The sequence below is a fragment of the Dermacentor variabilis genome, chromosome 10 (genome assembly GCF_050947875.1).
Source record: "Dermacentor variabilis isolate Ectoservices chromosome 10, ASM5094787v1, whole genome shotgun sequence".
NCBI lineage: Eukaryota > Metazoa > Arthropoda > Arachnida > Ixodida > Ixodidae > Dermacentor > Dermacentor variabilis.
Window position 1 is genome coordinate 66,340,155 of NC_134577.1, and position 27,268 is coordinate 66,367,422.

Genomic DNA, 27,268 nt, shown 5'->3' on the forward strand with positions numbered 1-27,268 from the left:
CCCCGAGTGGGCCTAGCCAGGTGACGTTGAGCTTACTCGGGTCTATTGTGGACCAAATAAAGTTTCACTCACTCACTCACTCACTCACTCACTCACTCACTCACTCACTCACTCACTCACTCACTCACTCACTCACTCACTCACTCACTCACTCACTCACTCACTCACTCACTCACCATACCATGACATATCTACTCACGCTTCAAGGGTGACTGAGTGAGTGAAACAACTTTATTTGGTCCACTATAGACGTAAGCAAACTCAACGTCACCTGGCTAGGCCCACTCGGGGACCATCAGGTGAAACCTGACGGCCCTCTCGCGAGCCCTCTGGACGGCCAGGGTTTGAGAGGTCTGATCCTGGGCCCTAATTAGCTTCATCATTTCCTCTTGGGTGAAAGGGGGACCGGCAGAGGCGCAGCCCCACAGGACGTGCGTGATTTTTTTTTAATCTGCCTTCTTTCCAGAGGGTGTTACTTATATAGGTACGGCGCGCGAAGGCATCCACAAGTGCTGCAATGCTTTCTTTAACCTCTTAGTCTGTTTTATGATCTGCTGTAGTTTTGAAGTGTTTATGACTCCAATGCTGCGATTAAGGCTTTGTAAATTTATTTCTTCGATCATTTCATAAATTGTTGTCTAATTGCGTGCTTTTCATTATTATTTTTTATTTATAAGTGCGAAATTATGTGTGCTTCTTTAATTACCATATGGTTAAATAATGTAGCAGCCCATGGTGCTCAAGCTTGTGCAATTTGGTGGTTAGGGCGGGTTTAGTGGGCACATTCTCAGGGATTTAGTTGCCTTTCTGCTTCTGCCACTGCTCCCCAGACAACCACAGTGTAAAAATCATTTATATTCCTGAAAGAGTGAATAAAGTTAACTACATATTTAAAAAAATGGGGAGGGATGGCAGGGTTCTACGCCTAGAGCTTGAAGGTGCCTTCTTCACTCTCTCCCTGAGTTGCTCTGATGCCTTAAACCTCATACATCTTTTTTATCATATATTTTTCATACGTAATATGGGTGATGCAGCCCAGTCGAGCAAAATGTTGCTGTAGACGCATGTCCTGAGACTGCTGCATGTATGCTGTGCGTCTCAAACCTTAAACTGGAGTTTTCACGGCAGTAGCATTTATGTCCTTTGGCATAAAACGTTTCACCTAGACCTTCTTCGGGGCGGTTACTTAGTTTCTCCTGTAGGGGGAATTGCGGATGCCTGAATATGCATGTCCAGAAGAATAAGAAATGAGATTTGACGGGGGTATTCATTAAAACATCTAGGATACCGCACCGTCTGTCTCACAGAGGCTTCAAGGCAGCAGAAGAGAGAGAGAGAGCACGAGAGAGGACCAACGCTTCCTCACACACACACACACACACACACACACGAAAAAAATATAAAACTGTAAAATGCAGGTAAGTGACATCATAGGGACAGTCTATTCATTTGCATACTGAAAATTAGGCTCACCATACGACCTCAGTGTTTCATAAAGTTGTATATATTACTGCCGCACTTCTGCCTCGGTTCAAGCAAATATATTTGGTGATGTGCGTTTCGTCTACCTTCACTAAATGCAAAACGAAAGAGCCTTCCTGTCGGAACTACTCTGCGTTGAAATGTTGGTACCGACACGCAAGTCGTCGCCCGTCGCACGCGATGCCTTCTTGGCAGTCGGCCGGAAACGCAGGCCAAATTGGCTCCGTAATAAGGTGTCCTCTGCAGCGAAACCGCGTAGAATCCGCTGTCGGCGGAAAGGAAAGACAGGTGGCTTCTAATTCTCCCGGTCTCTCTCTCTCTCTCTCTCTCTCTATTCCTTGTTCTCGAAGCGAACGTGCTCCTGCGAGACAAGGAGAACAGGCAGGAATTCCCAACGAGGACTTAAGAACTAGTGCCTCACGTCAGCGCGAGCTCTTTCCCACGGGATCTAGTGCGAGAATCGGAAGTTTCGGCCTCGCTTTTTGTCCTCTCCAAGCTCCGTTTCGTGCTTTGGCTTTAATCGCTCGGCTCGGTTTGTTTTCTTGCGCTCCGTGTATCTCTCGTATGGGTGCCCCAAAATGCGGGAGAAACCGCCCTCTGCGGTATGCCGTCTGCAATCGATCCCGTCGAGCGGAACGCCTAACACTCGTGTAGCTGTGGTACAAGAGAGCAGTCGAAATGAATCTTCCTCTTCTTTGCCTTCCCGTCTCTATGAAAAAGAAAAGAAAAAGAAAGCTCCGGCTTTTGCGAGATAGGGGCTGTCTGCTCTAGCTTCTTCTGACTTGCCTTCTTTGTCATCTTGTTTTATTTAGGCAGCCAACGCAAAGTGGGACGAAACGCCCATAGAAGACCTCACACAAAAACTTGCGAGGAGATAAGGCAGAGAAACAATCGTTATCGTCTGCGTTAGTTTCGTCTGCTCTTTGAGAAAGGAACGATGAAAATAGGAACAGCGCAGATAACTTTCGCGGAAACATTGAAGAAACATAAAAATAAACGCTACATGACAAAAAAAAAAATCTGGTAGGCAGTAGAAGCAGACGGTCCCATAACGAGCTTTGCCATCAGAAAGCGCAGTCCTATCCAATTTCACGCGCGACTGTCGTTTTTCTGCCGCGCGCACAAAACGCCGTCTGGCGGAATGGAGAAAACGTTTCGCTCGTTTTGTACTAACCCGGTCAGGAAGGAAGAAAAATAAAAAATAAATAAATAAAATGAAGTGAACAAACGAAATCTGTTTCCGCAGTGGCGTTATAGAGAAGCACGAATCTGCAACGACGACCGCGTGCTGCCAATGTGGTTCTCAACAAATCTCGCCGCACGAACCCGTGAGCACTCGGCCGAGACATGTCGGCTAATTAGCAGCAGAAGACGTTGCCTAATGAAACTGTCCGATGGCGGAGCTGCTATTTTTCAAACTCTTCGATACACGAGATAGGGCAAAAGAAAAAAAAAGAAATCCCGAGAATTTGTTTCCACGAAGGAATAATCGATTGGAGTACGCGTGCCAGAGAGAAGTAAGGTATATAAGATATATGACGGGGGTACCTCGAAGACAGCTCGTCCAGACCTCGTTGTTGCAATATTTCATCTGCAGAGGGGAGGGGGGTGGGGTGCACCTCTTCGGTTCAGAAACGGATTAATAACGCCCTGCGAAACCCTGACGTCTGATGTTGGGGCGAAGCTCTGACTTAATTACGAAAGTTTGGACGAGAATAAGGCGTCGGAAAGTGTGAAACGACTAGTGCAACGTGTGAAAAAAGTTGTGCATGACAGACATATTTTAACTTGATATGACAATGTGGCTCTAGTATGCCTCTTTGCTGTCACGCTGACAGGTCGAGTTGACTATTTTAGTTATCGTATAGCCTCATCCCTGTTAAAGCCGTTCGCAGCCCATGGAGCCGGCTTTATTGCTTGAGGATATGAGAGTGTTACTATATGCAGTGATCAAACAAATCTCTGTCTGTATGTGTCACTAGTGTGTCTTAATGTTATGTGAAAGTATTTGACACTGTTGTGAGGTTAATATAAAAAAAGGAAACACTTGTAAATCAGGTCACCTTTTCAACACTCCTTACATATTGTAGGTCTATATGTTGGAAACCACTTTCAGAACAGTCAGTTTTGGAATGACGACATGAACTGCAGTCGCACCGAAAGTCGGTCAAGGCTTTGTTGACCTTTTTACGTGGCAGTGGCCTATTAGAAAGACTATAATGATCCCATTCCGTCCCTTTTCATTTTTTTGCGCTTGTATTTTTGTCACGCTCTTCATTCCATCATTACTTCCCCTTTCCCTTCCCCTAGTGCAGGGTAGCAAACCGGAGGTTTTAACTCTGGTTAACCTCCCTGCCTTTCTCTCATTTGCATCTCTCTCTCTCTATATGTCCGAAAAGGGTCATCACACTGTGGACATTTCCCGTAAATTCGCTATCACAGAATTTGAATTCATGTGTTCACGAACGTTAATGGCGATATAAAAGAACAACTTCATATTAACTATTAAAATTATGTGCTCTCTTAACGAAGTCAAAGTGGGGTTCGTGCTGTAATTAACTAAAACGCCCTTTAACGCATTTTTGCTCCTGAAGAGGTTGCTTTGCTGCTGTGTGACTTCACTTGAGCATCTGCGCACTTTACAGGGGGAGAAAATGTCGGCGTGGAACAAAACTTGTCGCGCCCGCTGCCCCCACCGCAGTAACGTGTGCGTAGTTAAACGCTACGACTAAGACAATCGCTATACGTAATGGAAGCTGCTTCGCACAGCTGAACATAATTGCAAGCTTTATTCTTTAAAACTGAAAATACGGCACCCTATCACTTCGCACTTTCAAAAGTGCTTTTTGTTTTGTTTTGTTCAGCTGTGATTAATGAAGAGTCTGCGCACAGCCTCATTGATTTTGAGCATAGTGTTTTTATGAGCCTGAGTGTCCGTTGCACATGAGGTCCATAAGAGAAGAGGGATAAGTGAAAGTAATTTTCTTTCCGCACATCATTTACTGTCCTGCAACACCGGAGAAGATTAACAAGCACCCTCACTTCTCATGCGAGAAAAAGGAGTCATCTGGTCTCCGTAATAAATTTTGTGAAATCTAATGGTAGGGAAGGGTCATTACACGGTCCTAAGGAACGGTGCGGGAACAAACATCTAATGATGGCACTAAAGATGTTGCCTTACTGTTAAATGAAGGAAGAAAAAAAAAACACGAACTCCCTGCCGTCTATTTTACTGCGCTAAGCAGTAATGTTCTAAGAACTCGAATTGGAACGTTGTGATTTAGTTTAAAACTGTTCTTCAGTCTCAAAAGGCACTTTAAGTCGTCCTCATGGGCATGCTAGAAGAGATGTGGAGATGAAATTTCCCAAATGCAGAGTATGTCACCTGAAAATCAAATTTATAAGATTTCAACATCATGAGGTTGTTTCTGCTTTCACATACATGTAATTTCGACGAAGTGGTTGTTTTCGCCTCACATTTTAGCACAGCATTCATTCTCAGCGTTCATCTTGCAATACTGGCTCTAGGATGTCATATGTCAGTCAAATGAATGCAGTTGTCATGCATTTGTCCTCCTTATGTTCCCACCTTCCTGGTCATGTCGCAGTATTCGTCGTCGTCATTATACCTCAGTCGCCGTGCCGATAATATTTTGCGCAGCACCTAACTTAACAATCTCAACGGTATTAAAATCCGTTTTCTAAATCTAAAATGTCATCCAAGAGAAAAAAGCCTTTTTCGGAAAATCCCTAGTTCCCTACTATTCCCTAGCGTATTCCCTAGTTACGCTAAATGCTGGCTTGCTTCCTTTCACTCACACTGCAAAACGTATAGGAAGGAGTCACGTGACGTCGTGAACACTGTATTGTCCTGCTCTAACAACGCTGCCGGAGATGAGAGCATCTATATAACGGGTAGTTTCGTGCCGTGCTAACTCTGCAACATTACGACTATTGCGACGGCGTCGGGGAGGACCGCTTACTGTGGAACACCTGGAAGAGCGGTGAAAAAAATCCCGCGGGCATTACCATGTGCTAGCGAAAGTTTTCTTTCCCGTTGATCAGTATGGTCAGTTTGGTTGTTTGGCCCTTGGTTGGTATTTGCCAGTGCGATAACTGCGCACGAGGTACTTAGTGATGCGAACGGCCAGTTGCCTGCCTTTTAGTTGACACATTTAGTGTGCCTTGAATAGACTGGACGACAGGCCATCTACTGAAGCAAAGATCTTGGGAGCCTGGCCTCACAGTCCATCAGCCCAGAAAGCAGTTCGAGCGCGTCTTCGTTACCTGAAGGGAAAAGACTTGAGTGCCCGACTATAGACATCCTGCACCTACCTTAGTGCATGTGAAAGTGCCGTATAGGCTCATGTTTTTCTCACTCTATTTCACTCCCCATTCCCCGCCCCACGTGTAGGGTAGCAAACTGGACTCAGTCTGGTTAACTTCCCTGCCCTTCCTTCTCCCTCCCTCTCTCGCTCTGCTGACTGTCGAACGTGTGGCTTCGGTGCAGCCCTGCAACAAGGTGAACCGGAGCCGGAGAACCGGCACAAGGGCGAGTCGCCCACCGTCGCGGCCAGCGACGTCAAACAGAGGACGACGAGCGGCGGCGTCGTGTACGGGAGGCAACCGCCGCTCGTGCGGCGACGGATGCACGGCAACACCATAGACTCGACGGGCAGCCAGACGAGGTCCTCCCGCACTGACCAGGGGTCGGCCGGAGACGCAGGTGAGAAATGACTGCAACGAGGAGTCGTTTGCGAAGCTGTTGCGTCGACATTTTAGGGTAGAATTTGCAACAGCGTCGAGGGAAACACTGTCTTAGAGAGATTGGGGAAAGGTGATTTGGGTGATAAACAGTTTTAGTTGTTCGGTACACGCCGTGCTGTTCGCGAAAGACAGATAACGCGGATGTTAGATGATGATAATGATGATGGTGATCATCATCAGCATCATCGTCTGTCTTGAAACAGCTAGGGTGCCAGCAGCCCGTCTGAAGGATTGTTCTATTCGTGCTTTAAAGACTTTCTGCTAGATTTTAATCTTTAAGTACCAGTGGCAGTGTGGTGGCGCCACCTTGTGACGTTGTGTTCGATCAGACCACAGAAAAACTTTTTGCATTTAGTGGCTAAATAGGTACTAGCGAAAAAGGGCAATGGTGCAACATAATACCTTTAGTAAGTTATTGTGAATGAGTGTCAATAAATGCATGACAGTTACAAAATTTGATTTGAATGTGTTGGGTATTACAATGAAGGAAACTTAACATGGCGAAAGGATACTTTGTGAATTTTGACTTGAATATTCATAATTGCGCAGTAATTAAATATAGAAGTAGCGTGACTACGTTTACGAAATAGAGCCACTCGGTTTCCCTCATTCTTTTCACTCCTTGGAAGAATCGCAAGCAGTATTTGGGGCTACCTGGTCTACTGCAGTAAGAAATTGAATGGCGTCAAAAAAAAAAAAAAAAACGGCAGAGACACGGTGAAACTATAAAGAGCGCAACATGCGATGATACACTGTACATGTGTTGTCGCGCTACCAACGTGTGGTGGTGATGGTAGTGCTGGTGAGTGGTGCACTAGGGTTGAGGATTGGGCGCGTTGGTATGGCATTCTAAAGCTGGTACAGCGCAACAAGGAAAGGAAGAAAGAAGCCGAGCCTGTGAGAAGAAGGAACACAGCGCTGACTTCAATATGGTTTTATTAGCATGTTGCACGACATATATAGCCACAAGATAGCATCAAGCAATGTCTTCACAACACGTCGCACCGAGAGCACGTTACTCTACCGTAAGTCGCAGAACGCGCGCAATTCTGTCCTGCACGGTTAAGCTGATCAAGAACTCTTACTTCTTGTGAATATAGGCACAAAGATGGCGTGCTAACACCCGTGTCTGCCAGCCCTTGCTGTGAAAACGACTTCAATAATCTCCCGCGTGAGTTGTGATCGGTGCGTTTTTCAGCACTTCACACCGATAAAAATACGGCTTACTATCGCGTTGGTGGATGCCGCAGTGGAATGACGCAAACACACAGCAACAGATACTCTTACGTGACCCTGACCCTATTGCCACAATATTGGTTTATCCTTCGTACTTGCGTGGACGCATCCTTTCTCGGCATCAGACTCATGATGGGGCACGTGTATTAGAAGGAACCTGAGGAGTTCAACATCAAGAAGTATTTCAACGTACGCGCGTCACTCCCATACATCTTTTCGACTGCAGGGTTGATTCGCTTGCAATTCCTTAGCCGTGACTGCAGGCGGACGCTGATCGGCTTTTTGGTATTTATTATTTGTTCTCCGTAAAACTTGAGTTACCAGTGACCGCTTCGTGTCCATCCTTCTCTGCGTTGTGTTTACGTTCTCTTTACTCTGTAATTAATACGATATCAACTAACTCAGTTGGCGCTTTGTCGAGACTCGCGCTTGTATTACTCTTAAGCGAAATTATCCTGAACGCGTCAAGAAAAGACGTTAAAATGTAAATCTGTAACGTTAAGGACACAACTATAAGGGGGAGCGTGACATCAGCCATCCAGCCTTTGCAATTCAACCTCCTCCAACGCTGTTATTTCCCTGCTTTCACTGACTAGATCACGGGGAAATGCCCACCATCGCGTGTCGATTTCTGGAAACAGCAAAATGTACGTTGCCTTGCTCGTGGTAAGTTTGAGTGCAACTAGCCACCGGAGTAGCCGCGGCTTTCGGTCTCCGCGTTTCAGACATTTAGTTCTAAACCTCGACCATCGGAAACATCGTCGCCACGGCGACGGCTACGCATTATGTGCAGATTATGTGCACATTATCATTAGCGACCCGCTACAACTTCCGATCGTTGCTTCTGACAAGCAGACGAGGCACCCAGCCCAGCCGCGCGCAATGAGTAGAAACTACAGCCTGCGATCACGTGCCTCGGTGCTATACCGGTCGTTCGAAATTGTGACCCAGCACTAGCTGCCATTTTGTTTCCTTGCTTTCTTCCACGCTGTGTAATCTGAAGCGCTTTTCGACCTCGCAGAGTACGAGAACAACAACGTGGACGCCATCTTGGGCGAAGATGCCGACCTGTCTCGGCAGCAAGTGCATCGCAGCAGCGGCGCCGCCCAGTTGTCGTCTCGGTCGGCGGGCCACAAGCGGGCGTCGCTGAGCGGAGCCGAAGCGTCCGACGACGGCTGGCAGGGCGACGACCCGGGCCCGGCGGCGGCGTCGTGGGACGCCGACCGGCCGCGTTCCTGGCAGGACGACGACGACTCCTGGTCCGACGACGTCCGGTACGCGTCGGACAAGCAGCGCAGGCGCCGTGGACCGGCCACCGAGGCCGTCGGAGCGGGCAGCCGCTACGAGCCGCTCAACACGATCGCCATGACGACCGTGGCCACCACGAGCGACGTACGAGATATTTATTCATTTATTTATTTATTTACATTAACTTACAGGCCCATTGAAGGAGATTGAGTAAGGGGGGCAACAGTAATTACATGACGAAAACAGCAAAGTGTCACATCGCTATACAAAATTAACACGCAATGAATTCAGGTTACCACGGAATGTTTCACGATAGGAGACGACACTATATGAGGACACTTTTTTCTTGACCCTCGGTATTTCGTATCATCGTTACGTAATTTTTCGTGTAGTCGTGAGCTTGTGGTCAGTCAGAGTCCCTGTTTCAACGATCAACTCCGCTTTATTCTCGCTTCCGGTACTGCTTCGGACGACGGCTGCGTTATCGTTATCGCCTGTGCAGAGACTCGTTGCGACGAATGATAAGGGGTATAGAGAATGAGATTAATAGTTACAACAAAAAAAAAGTTGCCGCTGCGTTCACTTATCTGTGTAACGGAATTGTCTGGTCATTACCAGCGACGTGCGCGTACTGGCTAAACATTGTTGCATCTATTACCTTTATTGGTTCACTGCATTTCACGCGTGGGCATCATTTTAGCATACGAACCAACGGAATTCACTTCGCTTGTATATGTGACCGGCAATATGCACTAACCCTAACTCGAGCAATACAGGCCGGAGCAGTAGTGAGTGCTCGATCGCTAGAACAAAGGTTTATGCATATTTTTATCTGATGTGTTTAGCTGGATTGCACTTGCCTCCGGTTTGGGCTCTCTTAGGCAAAAGTAAGTCGCGAAGACCTCGTGGCAATTGTAAGTCTATCCGGACCTTCGGCAAAGCAGTATCGCCGCCTCAGCCGTAATCTTTCGAGCTATCGCAGGTTCAGTGTCGACTTTATTGCGCTCGGTTCGAGAAGGGAAATTTTCCGCTGTAATTAGCGTAGAGTTCTTTCTTAAGAGGAAGCACTTAGCTCGGGGCCTACTCCGGGGCCGCCTATTCAAAGACACGTAAAGCGTGGAAATGCTTTTATGAGACGACAGCTGCCGAGAGAGAGGAAGCGTAACAGAGAAGCTGGGCGTATAATTTTCGCCGCTCAAGGTTTCTTGACGCTCCCCGAAATTTCCGAACGCGGGCTTGTAATTTGCACAGCCATACGCACATAAATTCAAACAACAGGGCGGCGAAGGAACCCTTAGATGTATTGAATACACGCCCATACGTTTCACATGCCTTTCATAAAGATAGAGGCCTTAGTTTCGTCACTGCTGGGATGATGCAATTCAATCTTTAGTCAAATGTTAGTGGTGTGTTCCTTGCGCATTTCGTGGTTGTCGTTTATGCTCCAACGCTATGCACGTTACTTGCGATCAAGTTATGCGATGTTTCGCAAGAAAGAACAAACAGCTTGCGACACCGTCCGAGATGAAAGACGCTGCGCGAAAAGATGTTCCTCTGCCCGGAATGACGCAATATTTCGGAGACCCCGAAAGATAGCTCGACAAGGTCACACTGCTTTGGGTCACGTTATTATTATTTTTCTCGCTGGTTAGAAGAACGAGTGGTGGTTAGAATTGCGCACTCTGTCTGGCCGATAAAGGAGGACCTCGTCGGCTATTTGCCGGATTTGTTACAGGATCCCCGTAAGCTTAGTAGTGGTCCTACACGGCACGCGTTATCGATATGGCTTCTTTCTTGCCTTGCGCAAGGTTCCGACGATTGCGGTCAGGCTGACAGCATGGAAGCTGACGAAATTTCCCGCTAATATCTGCTGAGAGGGTGTTTTAATTACAGGCGTCTCGTTGCGGGCGACTGAGCCGTCGTAAAACGCAGTTATAGAAAGGCATCGCACAATATTTTGCCTGTTCCACCTATCTCGGTTGATAGTAGGCAAGCGTAAGCGTATGGTATAGAAAAGTAGGTGTAGCTTGCAGGCAGTGGGGCACTCTGGTAACTTTCTTGATGGCGAAATGCGAAAATAACCTTGTACTTAGATTTAGGTGCGCGTTAGTGAATCCCAGGTGGTCCAAATTGCCACAGTCCCTCACTACGTCGTGCCTCATAATGAGATAGCGGTTTTGGCACGTAAAAACCTACAATTAAAGTTTATTGATGCTGCGCGCCATATATATTTTATGACATTTCTTAGCCCGGTATATTACCTCTGGGATGCCGTCATCGTAACAGCATATTGCTGACTGCCGTTAAGCTTTACTGCACTTGCGCCTAAACCACCTGCTCCCTAATGCGAAATTTAAATGCAGCTGTGTACGCATCATTATCTGAACGGGAAGCTGTATCAGCTTCCACTTTGCTGTAGGGTGTCTCTGGTGTTCACAGTACAAAATACGTTCTCCTTTTATCGCTGATTATAATGAGGTAAAGAGTAAAATAATTGCCGATATTGTAGTGGGGCGATTCAGCCAACGGGTCGAAGGATCAGGACGAAGACGTACTGCCAGCGGCGACGACTAGTGAAATGTTACACGGGGTATTACGCCCCATCGTTCGTCCTCTTAAATACATTCTGCGTACAGTACACCGTTTTCATTCTCTGTTACATCTTTGCGGAGGTAGAGATGCTCTAGTACTCCTGCACGAAATTGACCTCTCGTGTTTGTGCGCGCCAGGAAACCTGTTGACATCAACCTTATGAAAGTATTACTCGCGTAGAACACTACTGGTAGCGCTTTTCAACGCTCGCGAATGCGCAAACATTACTCCGCATTGATTGGCGGATTGACGGTGGAGCTTCACACTAAGGCTCAATACAGCTGTGCGGCTTTCGTTATGCTACCGAATAGCTCGATGCCTTCTGCACTGATTTCTTTTTTTGTCCGCGTCCCATAATTTTATTTTCTGGTTCCGGCCTGCTTTACTGGCTGTAAAAATCCCAGTAATGAATGACAGCACTTTGTTTTACTTTTAGGCACGACGGCAAATAGTTTCGTACTTCCAGGGAGAAATTTGGCGCCCCCATCTGTGTGGGTTTATCAAAACCAACGTACGGTTTTGGGCTAGTTGCTAACAAATGAACGTCCCTTGGAAAAAAAAAACAAAAAAAAAACGTCGTTGTGTTTTTTTTTTTTTTGCTGTTGTAGTTGTTTTTGACGATTGTGATGACCCTAAAAGCAGTTCAACCTACCCAGACCGCACTGGTCCCAGTTAGTGCGAGAAACTCTAGCCTGAGAGAGTTTTTTTTTGTTTCCTCTTCATTTTTCCAGCTTTGTATTTCTTCAGTTTTTCTTGTAGCGGATAAACAGCTAAACAATATGAGCTTATATTCGTCTATTTTTAATCAAATATTCATGTACACAAATGGAATGTCTGGCTTTAATGCCCTTATTATTACTCTATACTACTATTGTTTTTCTTACGCTTCCATTGCCCGCAATTTCCTGTCGTGATAGTATGCTAAGGTCCGAAGTCATCATATCCCATATTGCTCAGCGCCGCGCTGTTTCCATAAAAGTAACCTGTAAATAGCCTCGCGCTCGTGGTTCCTTCCACGTAACCGCTTCGGTTAAGGTGCTGGGTACCTGGTTCTCACGATGCAGCATCGCAGCGGTCACTGTGACAGACGGCTCTATTGGTCGCCAGACGCGTCTTCAAAGTTTCCTGGCTGTCTTAGAGAAACGTCAATCACAGGTCTCCATTGCCGATGCATGAAATAACACCACAACGCGACACTTTGTCTCCAGAGAGAGACAAAGCATGGAGAGGAGGTTATTCAGACTTTCGTCCGGTTCGCTACCCTACACTGCGCGAGTATCTGAGAGGAAGAATGGAAAGAGGGAACGAGGGAGAGAGTGAAAATTGCGTGCGTGGCGAGGATGCACAAGAATTTAAACAGTCGCTGAGGTGTGCGGACTTGTAATTGTCATTGTGGGATTCGGCGCGCGGCAGGCTGTTACTAGTATTTTCAGTTATGTAAAGCCGGCTTTGTCCGTGTAACACCATAATGTCAGCAGTTCCAATCCTAAGCACGTTCTTATGTTAACCTCGCGCATGACCGCAAAAAATTGTCGTCCATCCGAATGTAGCCTGAAGCTACATAGGAAACCCACACCTGTTTCTCAGAAACAAGGTTTTGCACATGACAAAAAAAAAAGATTGTTCTGGTCCGGAAACGTCTCTCTGGGGTGGTCGCTCTACCGTCCTAGCTAGGTCTCTAGGAAGCTAGCCGCTTACAGCTCGAGGATGAATTAATCGACAGCTCGGAGTACAGGGACGCTGAATATAAATTTTTCAGAACAAAAGCTTCGCAGCTGAGAAAAATAATTCTTCCTGGTTCGGCATTCGAACCCGTGACCAAAGCTTTTCCGGGGCGTTCGCTCTACCATCTGAACCAACCAGGAGGCGAGCAGATGGCAGCGTGAGGGCGAGTCAATCGGCAACTTGAAGCACAGGGACAACACATAGCTACGAGGGAAATCTGTGAGCCGTAAAATAATTTATACACTTAGAAGGGAATAATGGCGTAAATCCATTCGGTGATTCACACCCTTACACTTAGACGGGATGCAAGGGTTGGAGTTATAGACCGATTTACACCGTTATTCACTTTTAAGCGTATGAATTATTTTACAGTGTACGGGTTTCCTTTGTAGTAGCTTCGTGCTTACAGTCTGGTGCGGATGCGAATTCTTGAACGTTCCTCCAGCTTGCGGAATCCCGCAGGATTTATTTTGCCGTAACCTTTCGCGCGTGCCAACCATATCCCTTGCAGGAGTCGGTGATGGCCCCGGGCGTTGCGTCGCCGTGCCAGCAGCTGTCCTGTTCGCGGACGGGACGCTGCGTCCAAGACGAACGCACGGGCAGCGTGCGCTGCGCGTGCGGGCTCGGGTACACGGGCGCCTTTTGCGACCAAGGTGAGCCTCTCATTCAAACGAACTCGCCGGAAGGAGGCTTTCGTCCTGCATATGCCATCATAGGCAAATGAAGGAGCGAACGCGGGGAATGTGCAGCGTATAACGAAAGCGGGTGTGCTTTGGGCGACGCAATTTCTAAAATTGTCTTTGCCGTACTTACGCGACTCGAGTTTGGTTACAGACACGAAGTCTGAGTGCGTTTGAGTTCTGCGAGTTGGCCTTTAGTGTTAATGTGCATCGTGTAGATGTGTGTATGTAGAGAAGCGCAGCCGGCGCCACCCAAAAGCGTCAGCATTTCCCAATTGTCGCGTTAAAGAACGCGCCCACGAATGCCGCCGCACAGTATCCCAGTTCCCGCCGGTGTCTCCCAGGGTTCGATTTTGAGCCGCGGGGGACGCTTTCCATGTTTTGGCGTGCCTTCGAAAATTTTGCCGCAGTTTCATCTCTGATAGCTTGCGAAGCCTTGTTTAACAGACGGAGAACAGTAACCGCATTTTTACCAGCCGGATGTAGCGAAAGATTTGGTTAGTTTTCAGTATTTGAATATACCGACTGGTGTTCTTGTCAGTGCGAATAGTTAGGGCGTAATATTTGATTCATATCCAAAACTTCACGCCTACAAATAACTTCTCGTTTTCCTTCTGTACACGTGCGAAAAACGCAGTTAACTATTACAGCTAACTCTTCCATACGCGAGAAATAAAAGTTAACGAGTCCTAATTTTTCTTGATGTGCAACAGTTTGGGCATCACAGGGTTAACAGCTGACGGTGTTCTTCTCGAAAGAAAGAAGATATTTCATGCATTGCGATAGGCTTGCTACGCGTTCCAGTCTTCTTTATTCCTGTCCTTGTTGTTCGTCTGTGGATTTAAAAGTTCAAGGCAAGAAACAGTACGCTCATACGGTTACCAGTCTGTGCGTGCGTGCGTGTGTGTGTGTGTGTGTGTGTGTGTGTGTGTGTGTGTGTGTGTGTGTGTGTGTGTGTGTGTGTGTGTGTGTGTGTGTGTGTGTGTGTGTGTGTGTGTGTGTGTGTGTGTGTGTGTGTGTGTGTGTGTGTTCACGCGCTTCGTCTAAGCGCCGGTCCTCTATAATCTGAACTGTGTTGTTCACGTGTTGTTGGCATTTGCGTCGATGTGTGGTTTTTTTTTTCTAAAGTTTTCTCATTGGGTGCGCATGCGCAGAAGTGGACCTGCGACGTCCCCGTTTTTCCGGATCCTCGTACCTCGCACTGCCGACGCTCCGGGACGCGCACAAGTCGATGCAGATCACGCTCCAGTTTCGGCCGGAAACCCACGACGCCCTGCTCCTCTACTCCGGAGAGACGGCGGAGCTCCAGGGAGACTACTTTGCCATCCTGCTCTCCAAGGGCTTTGTCGAGTTCAGGCGAGTGGCTCTGTCCTCCTCGATTGTCGGGAAGCGGAAACAGAGAGAAACATTTTCCCTCAGGCATACCACTTATCAGACCCTTTCCATGCCATAGTATTTCTTGGTGCAGAGCCGCTTTATTTTTTACACAAACGTGGTTCCAGAGTTCTTGAATGACGTCGTATCACACGTAATTAGCCCGAGAAGTTCGTAGCACATCCTCTCTCCAGAGGTTGTTGCTGCAATAGTGTTTAATATATACAGCACATGCCTCCAGGCGCTTGGGTTTCAAGGGCTCTGTTGAGGCAGTGGCGCTTAAGTTTGTGTATTCTATTATTTATTCGCAATGCATTTTTTTTTCATGTTCAGAGTATACGTCGTTAGTCATTGCCGTAATCGTACTGCATGTCGATTTCACGCACTTTACAGCGACTTTCATCTTTAGGCCGCTTTACCAGCCCGTCACATCCACCTATCGTAGGTCATCGCACCACTCCGAACACTCATATGGCCTGGCGCTCGTTGCCATACTTGGCCCTTGGGCCACAAAACACTACAATTATCATCATCCCGTAGTTATTTTCGGTTTCCCGTGACTCCGCACGCGGCTATCTTCTTCAAACGCACTTGGCGTCAAGCTCTTCAAGCGTCGGCCGCGCGTGCGCCGTCGATAGCAGGACAGCACGACGACGCCAGTGGCGGAAACGCGCCTGGAGCGTCTGTGTAATTGTCCATTGCAATGAAAGAAGCCCCGACGTGTTACCTCCGTGACTTCACAGCTGTGCTTGTGTGCCGTCCACTGGTCCGTACCCACTATAGACTTCGGGGTATGGACCCCAAAGTAACGACGGTACACATTGCAACGTCGTTTTGAGTTCATTAACCGTCGCCGCGCTTGGCGAAGAACTTAATTCATGCACAATATTTCGTGCTGCGGCACCGCCAAGAAATGGCCTGATCAGTCAAAGGCCGCGAAATATACTTATAGGAAATTAGTAGAACAGCGCGCCATCACTACCGGTTGTGGTTGTTCCACCACAGTTACCAACCACAGTGGCACATCCCATGTGACGCAACTAACTGTTTTGTTGGGCGAACCTGTGCACAGAAAAAAGAAAGCAACACTCAGCGAGATGATAGCGGCGAGCACATTCGTCGAAATCTGATCAGCAGGTCAGACGCGCCGGCTAGTTGTATACCTGACTAATCGAACATTCCAGCGTTATAGCTGGTACTCGCGTTAGAAGGTACAAGCTTTAGAACGTACAGCACCATTCGCGTCGCGCTTGCAATCTGCTTACGAAAAGTTCGGCGAAAACACAGGCAACAGATAGAATCGGCTACGACATTGTTCAGAAGGTTCCGATGCATGCAGGCGCGTCTTACACCGAGCGATAACGCTTAACATTTGTTAGCAGATCAAAAACGGTCCCCGGAAAAAGAAACACACAACGCTATCTTTAACGTTTAATACTTATCAGCAGGTAAAAACTGTCACCGAAAAAGTGGTACCGAACTACATATGACAACAAAGGGAAGTTCACTATGCACTTTCATATATATATATATATATATATATATATATATATATATATATATATATATATATATATATATATATATATATAGAGAGAGAGAGAGAGAGAGAGAGAGAGAGAGAGGAAAGGCAGGGAGGTTAACCTGACACGTCCGGTTTGCTACCCTGCATTGGGGGAAGAGGTATAGGGACGAAAAGACAGAGAGGAGGTAGAGCACAGTTCGCGCACATATGAAGGTTCGCACCGAGTCTACACACGGTTGCCAAGACCTGTCGATTTGATTCACTTCAGCAACGCTTTCGTGGCTTTCTGTGCCACCGACGTGTACGACCACGGTCCAAGGATCTTCATTTCCGAAAATGGTCTGGGGTCCAGCTGGTTCAGTGCTGTCCGCAGAGTTTCACGCTCGGCGTCGTATACTGGGGACAGAGACATAGGATGTGTTCAATCGTTCCGATGGTTCCACATGAGTCGCACATGGGCGTATCCCCCATTCCAATTACTGAGCAAAGTTACGTAACAAATACAGAACAAAAAAGAGCACTTGAGTTACTTGTAACAGAGAAGGCTTATTTACACGATAATGAAGCTGCTATTTTGTACAGCATGTGTTGACGTAGGATATTGCACATATGTAAACATAATTTGTGCTAATTTTACACATTTGACATCAACGTCACATTATAATCTACTTGTAGCACTCTATCCCATTGGTGAGAATATTAATGGAGTACTATAGGATACTGTAGGCTTCCATTTTCATAAAGAAAGAAACTTGTGTGCCAGCACCTGAGGTACGCTTCCTCACTGCTCACCTCAAGGTGCTGAGTGAGATGATTACAAAGGAGTCTAACCAAGACAGGGAAGGCTGCCGTCACTGGGTGTCGGCGCACTTCGGCTAGGCGCCTCCGCTTCCACATGACGAACATTGTACATGTTATTAGAAGGTATTCGAAAGCCCCTCCCCCCCCCCCCCCCCTTGTTTTTGCTCTTTGGAGCCCTTGTACTTTGAAAGTCTTATGAACCAATTTCCATATGATTCTCGCAGGCGGGCATGCAAATAGCACATGCCGAGCCGACTAGACTGCTTTACAGTCGCGCATGAGGGACTATGCCCAGCTTGTGAAGGCACTTCCGTGTTGGCAGTGCCTGCCATCGTCATTTCGAGTCAGTCTTGAACTTCTTGTCGGAGTGAGAATCGTGCCCAATCAATCCAAACTTTTGCTGTAGTGTTTGCTTTCTCTTCTAGGCTTAGTTGCCTATTTGTTATATCTTCAGTGATAGCGGAGACAATGACGTCCGTGATCTTGGTGTCTGGGCTTTCGAATAGGATCATTTTTTTAGGACGCTACGACGCCGTAGAATGCTATCGGAATCGTGGCGAGTGGCCCTACATACTGGTTTCCCATAAAGGCATGTGATTAGTGCTAGAAAAATAAGTCATGAGATCATTGCCAATATAATCTGGTGTGTTGTAGAAAGCTAAAACTGTTTTAAGGGCCAGGAACCTTCCTGTATTCACTGTATGGGGAAGACTGTGATCCGCACTTTTTGACGGTAGTGAAACAAGTGTTTTTTAACTAGAGGCAGCTTATTACTCTAAGAAAATGAGGTCATGAGTCTGTTCAATTGGGCTGCAACTTTGCTCCGCATCGCTGCGATTCCACAGGCATAATTTGCGTAAGCACACACCTTAGTCTTCACATCAAGAGCTTTGCATCTAAGCGAGAGCTCCGTTTGCTGTAGCAAGTCGATGACGTCACTCGCTCGCGGAACTGCCAGCTGCCACGTGGGAGCCGCTAAACCATTGCCTGTGAAGAACACACCTAACACTGATATCATCAACTAAAGAAATCTCATCAGGGCATTAGTTGGGAAGGTACCAAACAACAAGGTTTTACTTTTTTGCTCATTTATGAGAGCTCCTGAAAGTTCAGAGTATTCATTGAAAAGTCTTCTGAAAATCTGGGTGCTTTTGACATCTCTCAAGAATAAAGAAATATCACGTATATTGTCCTGACGCGTCATTGGGAAACCTCGAATATATATTTGTCGTAGTCTCAACAGAAGTTCTACTGACAAAATGAAGAGTGCCGGTCCTAAGGCGCATCCTTGCTGAGCACCCTTGTGAACAGGAAAACAGGGAGTGGTTTGGCCATTCACAATGACATCGCTTATTACATAACGTTACCGAGCATCTTAGGACCAATGACCGGCCCTTCAAAACAGCGGCGGGCTTTGGATTTATTGTTCAAATACCTGTCACAAATTGGTCTAATAAGAAAGCTTTAAAGATTGCACACTTCATATACAAAAGCCTAAATTCACCCGCCATGTCACCTGTAAATATGAGTATCAGGTCCACTGGGACATTTTATATTTATTTTTATTCTCTTTTTCTCCCACTCTCTCTGGAATCTTTTAAAGCCATTCGCCTTCCCTATATAGAGTAGCATGCCAGCGGTTATATACGCGCCGGCAAAATTCTCTGTTTTTCTAATGAAGAGCCCTCTCTCTCTACATTAATGTAAAATTACTTAATAGGTTTAATGAATTCCCGAGGGAACCGAGGAGAATCTACTATTTGGAAGATATACTTCTGTGTCACCCTATCAAAGGCCTTCGCTTGATCCATCAATATGAAGGCTTCATTGATGCGCTTTGTCTGAGCGTACTCAAAGACATTCTGAATTAAAGTGATGTTAGCGAATTTCGACCTCCCGGGAACAGCGCAGGCCTTACAGGGCGTGATGATGCTTGGTAGAAGTGGACTTAGTCGAGTTTATAGTCATTGCAACTAATTTGTAATCTGTATTTGAGAAGGACTGTATTTAAGAAGTGATTGGACGCCAATATTTCTGGTTGCTCTGTAGTGCCCCCACTATGCGGCCCTTACTAAAAGAAGGCGGTTTCCTGCCTTCTTCGAAAACCATTTTAACCATCATTAATGAGACCTCACTGAGCAGTTCTAGAATAGTTGTATAAAAGTTTGTTAAAAGCCCATCGCAGCCTATGGATGTTCTGGGGCTCATGTCTTTTAATGGCTGCTTTATGTCTTCTAATGTAATATCGTCATTTAGGCTTAGTAGGAACTCTCCTTCTGGAACTATGAAATCCTCACGCAGTTATTCTTGGACTCTCGTTATCAGGTCGGCTGGTTCATCCGACTCATCATCACCGAACTGTTGCTTAAAGTGTTGTTGAATAAATTTCGCTATATCAGCCGGGTTTGAAGACTTAATGCCATGTTCGAGGTCTATTTCCGTAATTCTCATTCTTGCATTTTAAATAGGAGCAACACGGTCTTCATTCTTATTTTGTGAGCGTAGTTCTCGGATTTGTCTAAGAGATTTTTGTTGAACCAAGCGGTTGTATTTAGTTTCGAAGATCTCAAGGTACTCCTTAGTGCAACTCGTCATTGAGTCCGCCCACTGGATAATTTGCATTCTTCGATGTAGCTCATTTAACTTAGCAGAGATGCTCCTATGGCGAGCTCTGCCTTCTTATTGCAGGATCGTTTTCTACGTTACTTGACACATGACACATAACAAAGGACCGCGCAATACTGCGTTCGTCAGAGATTCTCATACGGTGAGCACTGCCTTCTTCTTGTAGGACCTTTTTACACATTAATGACACATGACATACGGCAACAAATCATAAGAAGACAACAAACAATGACCCCAGACAGGCCTGTTGAAGCCGATTAGGCACTGGTTGCCCGGAAGAACGGACGATCAGATACTTCGTACGCCGCCCAAACTGACAGCTTACTGTGCATGGTGCTAATTTTGTATACACGCCAAAGTCAGGGATAGAAATGAAGAAGGAACTGTTCCGTTTGTGTTTGTGGAGCTCGAACGAACGATAGTATTGTGTCTTCCTTTGTTGTCATGTAGAAAGTGGGTTAACCGGGGGTCTTGATTTTTAATAATCATATCGTAAAAATCCCAAGAAAAAGACAGTACTAGCATTCGTTTGAGCCGACCCGTTTCCAAAAGAAACTGCCAATGCTATTCCACACAATCTCGTTCCTCTGCCTGGGTACACTCTTCATTTTTATTTAGATGTTACACGAAGCCTGTTTTATAGCCCCTATATACTTCAGCGATTACGATTCGTTTACTTCACAGCGCATTTTTATTAACCTAAAACATTGAAGTAGCACCTATAAAAGAATGGAAACAAAATTTTGCACTTCGGATTGCTATCTATAGGCACGGTGAACGACGACACACTGGGGACGCTTTGGCAGAGCCTTCATCGCCGCAACATTAGTTGCATGCCTGGGTGCATAACCTGGAATTGGAGATTGCTATTTCAAGAGTGTTTGTTATAGAACTAAATAGTTGTACAATTTATATTTAGGAGTTAATAATCAGGAATTTAAACGCTCGGTTATATTATATCGCTTATGGTCGTTGTCTTCTGCACTATTGTGTAGAAAATGAGACGCGTCCTCGTGGCTTTCTTCCCTACGTCAGTGCTCATACCTCTAGAAGGCTTCTTGTCAAGTGCAATGACACTTCTTATTTTTTTACATTACTTCGCTATGGGTGTGTTGTGTCCGTACGCAAAACTCGGGAGGCTTGCGCCGTGTGCGCCGCCGGGTTCCTTGCAGCACCAGCAGATGGCGCTTGCATCCGCGGCTGCGGTGTCGCCGGCCGTGCGGGGAAAAGAAAAAAAGGAACCAGAAAGCTCGCCTTCGCGCGTAGCGTTTGCCGCAAGCGTTTCTCGGTAATGATTACGGTTTCAAAAACTGCAGTTGCCGGGAAGCGGGAAACTGTGGCATACGAAGCAGGTAGTGAAGTATGGGAGAGGCCTTTGCCCCGCAGTGGGCGTAACCAGGATGATGATGATGATGAGTGACGTAACCACACCTTCGCGAGTAAGAAGAACCCGCCTAGCAACTGATTTGTGTTGCGACAAAGCTATAGGGAGGCCGCGTGTAGGGAGTACTCCTGAAGAGCAGCGTGCAAACAAGTCGTGGCAAAATTTGAGTTAAATGCATCTGTCTTCTCTCTGGTCCACTCTTCGTAGGTGCACGGAGTAGTGGCGTGAGCCAAGTTGCAAGCCGTTGAAACGTCTTAGGCTAATAGGTGAACTGCGTGTGAATGTCGCCATGTTCGTAATTTCAAGCTAGGCCGTAATGGGCAATCATTGTAGTCAGTTACAGCTTCGCTGTCCAACCACCTTCATGGCGTGGATTGGAGAGCAATTTTTTTAAAGCTTAAGCTTTCTTTAATGAGCTCCCCAGCCCTGTAACGTGAAAAGTGTAATGCCTTGTATCTGCACAAAAAATCGTAATTTGTAAAGATTTATTTATTTATTTATTTATTTATTTATTTATTTAATTTACAGTACCCTTAGAAATACCCCAGAGGTATTACATAAGCGGGGGAAACAGGGGGGGGGGGGGATCTGATCGTCATGGTAGTGTAAGGGTAGATAATTTCTAGCTTTCAAGCGGTAAGAAACAATTTAAATAAAAAAAGAAGAATGGACATATAGATGCATAGAACTCCTTTGAAAATACTCGGGGAAGCTTATAATAGGGGTGGGCCAACGTAAAATTTTGGGGTGGAAAAACTTAAAATACGGGGGTGGGCTAACTTGAAATTTGGACATGGGCCAAAGTAAGTCTGGGGGCGGGCTTAGTTAAAGTTGGGGGGGGGGTCAAGTTGAAATTTTGAGGCGCGCCAACTTAAATTGGGGATGGACCAACTTGAAATTTGGGATGAGACGAATTTAGGATAGGCCAAGCTGAAAGCTGGGGAGGGGGGCGCAACGTAAATTTTAAGGTGCGCCAACCTAAAATTGCTGGACGGGCCAACTTAAATTTCGGGGTGGGAAAACAATAAATTTGGGCGTGGGCCAGCTTGAATTTCGTGGTGGGCCAAGTTTAAATTTGGGTGTGGGACAACTTGAGATTTTGGGGTGGCCTAATGTCGAATTGAACGCTGCTAAGCGTTTTTCAAGTGATGAACTCCTCGCGGGCAAAGGAGCGCATGGAGACGCTTGGACAACGGCTCAGTAGGCGAACCAAAGCCCTTCCTCACCCAGACCTAGACAGGAGGCAAGCACGGGACTGGCGCCGCCTGCAAACAAACACTTTCCCACATTTATACAGGCTACACAAAATGTACCCAGACAAATACAGCAACACATGCCCGTGGTGCGAAGGAACACCGACATTGGAACACATAACATTCCAGTGCGCGTCACGTTTGGCGGCTGCCACCTCGCCGCTGCTAGACAACACTCCACATAACTGGTCGTGGGAGGCGCGACTCGCGGAAGTGGAATTGGGAAGCCAACTGGCGACCCTTGACCAGGCCCGGCGAGCCGCTGTAACCAGTGGGGCCCTGGAGGAGGGGCTCCACCCACTATAACCAAACAGTCTCTTTTAAAATAAACGTTTACTCTCTCTCTCTCTCTCTCTCAGAACGCAGGCGAGAGCTTGCGTGGACAAGGAACGCGCGCATAACACACGCTTGCGAGAGTGACAGCGAGTGTGACATGACATGGCGGCACGGTGTACATGGCGGTTATGCACTCTCCCCATAGGAGGCATTGTCTCCCCTCACGCAACGCCTCACGCGCTACCAAGGCCGCTGGTGTTTCCTTTCGAACGCTCTGCTCCGTCTAGACGCGCTCGTGCCTGGTGTTCCGGCTCATTTGGTACGATTGCATTGAAGGGGTCGGATGCGGTGAGAAAGTCCGAGAATTGTCTACAAAAGCCTAGGCATTCTTTTCAACCGCCAAGGCCATGGGTAGACGCACATAAGGTAGCAAACGCAAGTAAACAAAACTAAACAAAAACAAAGTCATAGGCGAACCAAACAATGCTTATGCTTTATTAGACGCTCCTCAGAACTTCTCTAGCCTTTTTGTTTTCATGTCATTTCCTTAGGAATTCTTGGCAATAGTAGTGGCTCTATGGCATGGGCATTGCAATGGTTCCCGAGTTCATCATTAGACTCGTGGGCCTAAGGCTGCAAGAGTGCTCGCGCGCCAAGCTTTGCATGTTCATTACTAGTGTCTGTTAATTCATCTGCAGTACATTGAAACGCTCAGAGTCAGAATCTAATTTTATTGCTATTTATGAAGTTATTACAGAATGCAATTTACAGGAGGAGGTCCCGGTGTTGGAGTCTGAATGAGGACCTCCTGTACAGTCAGCGTAACACTTGTGCGGGCACGAAGGCATCCGGGGCGCTCAGGAGCCAACCAGCGACGTCTAGCGGTAGTTCCTGGGCCTAAACGTGCCCAGCAGCTGCCGTCAGACGTCGCTGGCTGCCTCTGAAGCGCCCCAGAGGCCGGCGTGCCCGCGCTCTACACAGATGTGACACCGACTGCACATAACTTGCACGAAGGAGAACAAAAGTTTGTTACAGTAACGACATCGAATAAACATAATCCATAAAAATTATAAAGACAGAAATTCATGTGAACGTACTAAAACATGAATTGAAGCAATTGTGCAACAAGCTTAATCAGCACACGTTGAAAATATTGTCACGTGGTAGTGACGGTTGAGAAGGCAGCAAAACTGTGATTAACGAAACGAGCGTTTTATTGGGCGAACTTGTGCCCTCAAAAACAGGCTACACTCAAAGGACAACGGTAGCGGCGAACACACTCGGCGATCGTTGAAAATCTGATCAGCGGGTCAAGCGCGTCGGCTTTTATACAGCAGTCGTCGAATGTGCCAGACTAATCGTTGGGACCCGCGTGCCTTCCGCAGAGTTCTACACCGTTCGCGTCAGGCGATGAAATCAGATAACACAAGGTTCGGCGACAACAGACAGCGGATAGAAGCATCGGTAACTTTCCAGAAACTTCGGATACATACAAGCGCGTCCCGCGCTGTGCGATAACATTTGTGAGGCGGCGAAACGTGGTCGCCCGATAAAGATAAGTACACGTGTCAATACGAACACAATTCTACAGAAAAGCGGCCCATTTTAACAATTTCGCATGTAACTAATAAACTTAATATGAAGTGCTGTGGTTTTAACTAATACAGTGCGAGCACACACATTCATGTAGTAAATACGCAAAATGGTATATAGGGATAGGTTGCTTCAAAAGGAACTTTCTGAATTCTGTAATAAATTAGTGTTGTGTCAATAATTTTAAAACAAACGGTGGTGGCTTACACAATTAAAAAGTGCAAAAATCAACAGTTTGCTTGCTGTAGTTAGATCGGGCTTTGGGAATTACGTGGTTCATATTGATAGCATATCTTGCGCTGTTAGTGTGGTCCAGTGAAGTAGATGGAATGAAAGAAAATAGAAATTGATTGCTCATACGCTGAAATGACGAAACACCCAGGGTATATTTATATATGTCATACACTGTAAGGACGTTATTGGCTGGTAATAATTGCTTCGCGTCGGTGTAGCATGAGCTAAAAGTGATTGAGAATGGTACTGCTCCAATGAGGATGCGTATGCAATAGAAGAACTTTTTGCGTGTGAAATCTGGCAACAATATTTAAAGTTCCAATCTAGTCTGACGCCCAAACACTATCATCGCTAGCCTGGATCGAGTAGTGTGGCAAGCTGATGGAAGTAAGAAGATATTTGATGCGCATTAAGGGCAATAAATTTAATTTTAGTGGGATCTAAGTGTAGCGTAACGCGAGTGTAATATAATAAGAACGCCCCACTAAGTTTATCTACTAGGCAGTTCATGGTTTTGTGAGAGTTAATGTTGTGGTATCGTCGACATGCATCATTGATTACAGTGTGGGACGAAAGTAGGTAAATCCATTGTTAATATAAATTAAGAACATACGTGGGCCGAAGATGGATTTTTAGGTATTTTGGTTCGCCTATAGTAGTTGTTTTGTTGTTGCTGTTGTTGTTGTTGGTTTGAGTAAGTACCGGAAATGTTGACAACTTCATTTCTAACACGAAGGCAATTGCATATATTCGCGGCAAGGCAGGGCCAGATATCACTGTTGCTTGTAGTTTTAGAAAGAGGATCTGCTGATTAATAGCGTCAAAGGTTTTGGTTAGGTGCGCAAGAATAAGAGCCGGCGAAGCTACCAGCATCAATAGCCTTTCTTTGGGTAATCAGTGAGAAATACTAGAGCGAGATCTGTACAATATCCACGTTAAACGTCAACGAAACGTTCATCATTCTTAAGCTTCTCTGGCTTTCCGTCTTTAGGTTCGACTGTGGCATGGGTCCAGGGACGCTGCGCAGCGACCAACCAGTGCTACTCAACGCCTGGAACACGCTCACGGTGTACAGGGATCGATGGGACGCATGGATGCAGCTGAACAGCGGTCACCAAGTCCAGGGTCGTTCGAAGGTGGGTTAGGCTAACGTGGTAGCAGAAGCTCGTCCGGTGTTGCTCTGTCGACACCCTTGTGATTGTGCTTCTGCCAAACATCTGACTCGCAAAATTTTCAGTTTGTTTATAAAGCTTGAAGAAAAGAACTCTAAGCTAGAGCAACCAGGCATTCAAAGAGAAGTGGTACATCGTAAAGGCGAATGCGACCGAAGGCAAGTTAGTCTGGAGTTACCAGCACTATTGGTTAAAGTGCGCTTGCTTGGTTAACTGACTCGTAAATTTGATTACGCATCCTTTTTAAATATTCGTTTGAGGGTATCAGTTGTATTTACAGAAAGTTGTAAATCTTTGTAAGGAAGACTCAATATATTTGTTCCTATAACGTGATTCAGTTTTCTCTGCTCTGAGAAAAGCCCCGCCGCGAAGTAATAGCTATGACGTCACGAGAGGTTTGCGCGCCTGGATTGTAACGCCCCTAAAGAAAAACGAAGACCGCATGCGTGTCGTAAAAACCGACATAGCGTGCATCGACCCGTTTTGTCGTCGGGCAGAAGCTTATCAGTTAGAACCGTGTCGGATTTGTATGTTCATAACAACGATGCAGACAGGGCTGCCTGTTTTACGTTGGACAGCGGGGGTGATGGCTTCGTTTTACGACAGGCACTCGAGCTTCGTTTATCGGAATTGCGATTGAGGGCATTGCAATCCAGGCACACTAGCGCGTTAGGACATTAATACTTTTTTTTTCCAAAGCTCACCGGCTTCTTTCAAAGGCCTTAAAAAAGAACGATGTGAAAGAGAACATCGTGGTAGCGATTTCTTTCTATGTTTCTGAGCACTGTTCGCAGATTTTTAGAAAAAATATATCATGCGTCATAAAAGAAATATCTGAATATTTGCACGCCTAAACTGAACTATATCATATAGTTAAACCGAGCGAGTTCTGCTGCAATAAATTGTGTGCATAGCTCAAGACAACAACGAACATGCACGTTTTACGCTTTCTTTAAATGCAGTGCATTTTTTTAAAATTTTGATTCATGTTAAACGAAACACGCGATAAATAGAGAATTCCTCTCGATCGTCCGTAGACTCGCTGCCTAAACAAGTTGACTTTTGCCTATAGAAAAGCTGTAGACAGTGAGTCATCTAAAGAAAGTAGTTCTAACAGCTTTTCTCTGTGGACTCTCGGTAACATACGAGCAAATTGATAGAAACTAACAAGCTAACAACTTTTGTCTGCAAACTATTTGCAAACAACAAGCAAAGTAAGAAGCTAACATCTCAACAGCCGTTTTCTGAATAGAACAGCTTTCGGATTTTCTAGTCAAAACAAATATACAGAATCAGACCAG

The 27,268-nt window shown here is 46.2% G+C and overlaps 1 protein-coding gene across 1 annotated transcript in view; it reads left to right on the plus strand.

Annotated features, from left to right (window-relative positions):
* LOC142560669 (pikachurin-like) overlaps nt 1–27,268 on the plus strand; it is a 161,010-nt gene that overhangs the window by 108,589 nt on the left and 25,153 nt on the right. Inside the window, exons 3-7 of the mRNA XM_075672919.1 lie at nt 5,993–6,208; nt 8,507–8,877; nt 13,562–13,703; nt 14,885–15,086; nt 25,787–25,931. Coding sequence (XP_075529034.1) covers nt 5,993–6,208; nt 8,507–8,877; nt 13,562–13,703; nt 14,885–15,086; nt 25,787–25,931 — 1,076 coding nt within the window. The remainder of the gene's footprint in view (nt 1–5,992; nt 6,209–8,506; nt 8,878–13,561; nt 13,704–14,884; nt 15,087–25,786; nt 25,932–27,268) is intronic.